This window comes from Fukomys damarensis, unplaced genomic scaffold (assembly GCF_012274545.1).
Source record: "Fukomys damarensis isolate Sample0158 unplaced genomic scaffold, DMR_v1.0_HiC HiC_scaffold_37, whole genome shotgun sequence".
NCBI classification, from domain to species: Eukaryota; Metazoa; Chordata; class Mammalia; order Rodentia; family Bathyergidae; genus Fukomys; species Fukomys damarensis.
The window spans coordinates 55,470,114-55,475,197 of NW_022900949.1; the positions used below are offsets into that span (position 1 = coordinate 55,470,114).

Sequence of the window (5,084 nt, forward strand, 5' to 3'; positions counted from 1 at the left end):
TTTTTTTTTTTTTTTTTTGGTACCGGGGATTGAACTCGGGTCCTTGCGCTTGCAAGGCAGGCCACGGAAACGCTGAGCTAAATCCCCGGCCCCTACATTGTAATTTTTAAAAATCTCCAGATGTCTTAAATTTTATTACAAGGGTCAGAGGATGTAGGGGAGGAACAATTAATCAGCTAATAGCTTCAGACCAAGCCAACATTCCTAAATGTACTTTAAAACCTTGACTGAAATCCCATCACAGAGGTCCATCAGGTGCCACCATGTCCTGAAAACATACACTTTGTGGACAAGTATGTCCAACCAATCCAGAAGCAACAAGTGGTTCTACTTACAGATTGTCCTTCTATCCTCAAACTCTCTTCACTTTGTGTTAACGTGCCCCTTCTGCTTGCAGCTCCTGTAGGTTCACTGTAAACCATTTATGCTTTCTTTCCCCAAATTTTCATTTAAAAAATGCTGGGATGGGTAGGGGAAGAGTAAAAAGGGAAAAGAAAAAAATGTGAGAGAATGAAAAGATGAAAATAAAGTGTTTGTAGAGGGGGAGCGGACGAGGGGGTGAAGGGAGGGCAGGGGTAAGGGGAAAAAATGAGAACCAAGACCTGTCATGTAGAGGTACAAGATCCCAACAATGAATGTAACTGTACTGTATCCCTAAAATGTACCAATAAACTCAATTAAAGCTAAAAAAAAAAAAAAGAAAATACAGATGATGGAGAAATATATAGCCAAAGACCACAGGGGGCGGAAAATGCTCTTGGCCTTTAGTTTTGGCATATGTATTTCCAACTGCTTGCCAGCCAGAGGAATTAGTCCCAGGACCGGGTCCTCTTTATGGCTAGCATGTGTAACAGTTCCCTAAACTCTTTTATTTTAGAGACTCCTCCGCTTCAGGAGTTTTTGTTTAAAAATCAGAACCTCTGTTGTTTGGGAGGAGAGATGGAGGTGGAACTCAGGATTGCTGGTTTTATAGGCCTAGCAGCACTTTATACAATGAGACCTTGAACACAGGTCTTCTACTTTCTGAGCTTTGGCTTCTTTATTTACAAACTGAAGTTGGGCTATAAATCTATAGGGTCTTCAATGCTACCATTCTGCATTACTTACCTTTGAAAGAATGTCATATGTGAACTTCTCAGGTACTTAAAAGTTACACTGTCTCTCCTCTCTTACCTCCAATAAAATGGTAATTATAGTGTTGGTTACTAGATATATTCCTGGGCATCAATTATATAAATGAGAAAAAATTGTTAAAATTTGGTAGAGATTGATATCAGTTATATCTTTTAATAAGTTGAGCATTTTAATTTCTTGATGAGAAACCTGTCTGTGCCCCTGCTTTCCCTACAAATAAAAACCAAAACAAAGGCAAATAAAAAAAGAATACCTTGGGCCAGGGATTTGGCTCAGTGGTTCTGCCAGCTGCCTTCCAAGCACAAGGACTTGAGTTCGATCCCCAGTACCAAATAAATAAATAAATAAATAAGCCTTCAATGATAGATTCAGAAAAAGAGAGACTAAAATTTTGTTTTTAAAAAAGAAATCCTTGATACAGTTAAAAAAAAAAAAGAATAGAAAAGGCTATTGTATTGAATTTTAGCTCCTTGGGCACTCCTGATTCTTCAGAGTAGTGCTTTAGGTACTGCACTTGTAAATCAGTTGGTTTGTCAACCTGAAATTGTAGTCTCTGGCGCTAAGAGAAGATGGGGAACCAGGAGAGGGGGGAAAGGCAAAAAAAGAGAGAAAAAAGATGTGATATCTGTTCCCAGTGAGGCTCCTGTTTTCTGCTGTGAGCACTCACACAAAACATGCAGAAATATTAATACATATTTTCCAATATGTGTAGAGTACTACCATGTTCCTTCTTTCAGTCAGTAAAAATCTATCAACAGACCACTTTGGATCGTGTGAACAAGAGAAAGTTCTAGTTTCCATGGAGTTGGCATTTTAGTGAAGTATGTATCTCTGAATGAAAGAATAGGATTTAAGCAAACTGAGGGTTAATGGTCTCAAGGGTGAATTCACACCAAGCAGCAGGGGGCAGTATCTGCAGCAGGCTCCCTCCCATCCCGCAGTGTGACTGGCTAGGCGTTCTCAGTGTCTGAGAAGCAGAATGTGCCTTTGTATCTGCAGATGGGGCAAATCGACTTCTAACACCTGCTTCCTCGATATGTTATTTTTAGAGATAATTATGGAATGAAAATAATAACGATGGACTGAAAATAAGCACAGTGAGTTTTCTTTTACTGGACTTGTATATAAAGTCATGCCAATTAAATCATTACAGTATCACAAAGGAGGGAAAGTAATGGATTAGTACTTCTAAATTACATTACTATTGTTCTAAAGAAAGAAGATGCCTATATACTTTCATGTTAATCTGCTACAGAATGAGTATTAGTTTAATAGTAGTTAAATAAAAAAATTACAAAGAAATAAGTTTCAGTTTCTAAAGATATTATTCAAATACAGAAAAATATTTCACATATGAACTAAAACTTGCATTTACAAACCGCCCAACCCTGCCATACCTTATGGTTCACACTTTCACTCTCTTAATTTTTTTGCTTTTGTTTATTTTTTTGAGAAAGGGTCTCACTATGTAGTTGAGACTGACCTGGAACTCACTGTGTAGCCCAGGCTCATCTCGAACTCACAGCGATCCTCCTGCCTCAGCCTCCCAAGTGCTGAGATTGCAGGCGTGTGCCACCACTCCCGGCTCTCACTCTCTTAATTTTTAATGGCAAACAAAAACTCCAAATGACTTTTTTTGAGAGAATTAAATTGAATGAGAAAGAATTGAAATAGCTCAAGCCTGTCACCACCACTGTGCTGCCTGCCATTTATCTATTTCAAATCTGGTGTTTGAAAGTGGAAGCATATGTAGCTCCATACAAGTTGAAGATAGAAAATGTACCCAGCACGTTCAAATGTGGATGGTCTGGGCCCCTAGGAACTTCATTCGCCAACAAACACATGCAGCTAAATCCATTTATATCAGGGCTTCTCTGTGTTAGCTTGCATTGAAGGATAAGCAATACAATGTGCTAATTTTACTTATTATAAAATTGACTAGTAACTTGCACAGATTTCTTAGAGTTTAGGCCAAAAAATCATTTTGAAAGGGAAGCGTACTTGCTGTTGTGTAGACTTGCTAGTATGTGATGTGGTAACAGCAGACCAGCTTTTGGTTTTACTATTGTTTTAAAAATCTCTCTAGACAATATACTTCCTAATTCCCTGCTATCACGTCTATCACACCTTTGTTACAGCAAAGCACTGGAAGTGAGGAAAACCTATACTGGAACTATAAACATGAGGCAGTATGCCTTTGGTCCTCGCAGAAATATTCCTTACATGGGAACTTCGGAAAGCCCCACTGGAGCCTGAGATCTTGAAACACAGTGGGACATCTGCCCAAATGTGCCTCTCTGAAAATAAGCTGTTTATCTAGTGTGTGGATGCAAAGCGAAAGTTAAGCGGTGTGTATGTGTGTGCTGTGGAGTGAGGTTAGGGAGGTGGTGAAGAACCATAAGAACAAATATAAGATGATTTTGTGCCCTCTCCTGGAAACAATGGGAAAACTTGATTTGAAAATGAATGCAGCTTTAAATAGCTTTTCTCTTCTAGTTCTAATACATCATAGGAAACATTTAATTCTTAGCTTTGGTTTCCTCATGAGTTTAACAAGAGATGCTTATTTCCAGTTTAACAAGGAGGAAATTGTAATAGGTCTATTTGATGATATTTTCCCCGGAGTTGAATTTATGGATTGACAGGTGTTTTAAATATAATTTATTAAAAAGGAAAAGAATCAGACTCAGTCAATAGCTAGCAGTTGTTGAAGGTATTATTTAGGAGTAAAATCCGACAGTAACTGAAGTTGAACATGGAATGCTCAGCTCTCCAGCCATTAAATGCTCTTCTACACAGACACAAAGAGAACTCTCCAGTGTGCGCACCAGGAAATGCACTTGGGGATGTTCTCGCAGTGAGAGTTTATTGTCCCCGCCATGACTCAGTATTTTCATGGCCTTCCAGGAAGATCACCTTCTTTAGAGCAGCTGAGAGCAGCTCCCGGGCCTCTGTCACTGCAGAAGCCATGCTGTCACCATGTTCTCCCTGAACAGCCAGCTGGGTCCATTGCCAGCTGCTAGGGGTCTCACCTGTGGCAGAGCTCAGGGTCACACTACCTTGTGCTGCTGGCCTCCTTCCCTGTCCTGTGTTCTGCCTGTCACCAGATCCAAGAAACAGTGGGACCCCTGGGGGCACACTGACTTGACAGGGGGCCTGAGAGCCTGCAGGCAGTAAGGAAATCCCTAGCTTGTGCCTGCTTACTGGCCGAGATCAACAGCTCACCATGGGCCAATGCAACTGCTGCCTCCCCCATGGTTGCCCAGATGGGTCAAGTAAGGAAGCCTGAAGTTAATTCCCGATGAAGTAAAGTTTAACCACTGAGAGGGCAGAGATGGAGGACCCATGGATAAGATCTTCCCTTAAGGACCCTTCTGAGAAATGTTTCCAGATGGCCTCTCTGGAAACTTTCATGTGACCTAGCAACCAATTGCACTTTCTAGTGAAGCAGAAACCAGCTCAGTAATAAGGCACCTTCTCTTTGTTTCCCCTTTTTCCTGCCTCATGTGCCTGTCTTCTTTCACACTTGCTGCCTCGAGTTTATACCCTTTTAGTAAAGCTTTGGATGTAAATTTTGCCTCAGACTACAATTTCTCAGGACTCAGACTCAGACAAAGTGTTTACAAGGTAGCAAAATGGTCACAATGCTTGAACAGTGTTTATGGTCACAAAAAGCAATTAAACCATTACTTCAAAAGAAAAGAAAAAAAGAAACTGCCAAGCTGGAAACTAGAATTAAAACGGTCTCTGTACAAAGAAGAGTTCAGGGATTACAAGATTTCAATTCTATTCTTTTTCTGATGCTTCTCGGCAAATCGCTGGAAGCGGTCTATTTGAAAAAGTTACAATATTGTAAAAAGCTTTGAGCGCCTGAAAAAATGTTTAAGTACAGTCATGTATCCATAACAAAAGTGTTGTGAGCCAGTTTCATTGTGCAGACATCATGGAGG

At 40.2% G+C, this 5,084-nt stretch overlaps 1 protein-coding gene across 1 annotated transcript in view; it reads right to left on the minus strand.

Moving 5' to 3' along the window:
* The window catches only part of Pcolce2 (procollagen C-endopeptidase enhancer 2), a 119,064-nt gene extending 114,674 nt beyond the window's left edge, over positions 1-4,390 (minus strand). The window contains exons 1-2 of the mRNA XM_010608221.3: positions 4,360-4,390; positions 4,051-4,298 (exon numbers count right to left, since the gene is read on the minus strand). Coding sequence (XP_010606523.1) covers positions 4,051-4,298; positions 4,360-4,390 — 279 coding nt within the window. The remainder of the gene's footprint in view (positions 1-4,050; positions 4,299-4,359) is intronic.
* Between the last annotated feature and the right edge of the window lie 694 nt (positions 4,391-5,084).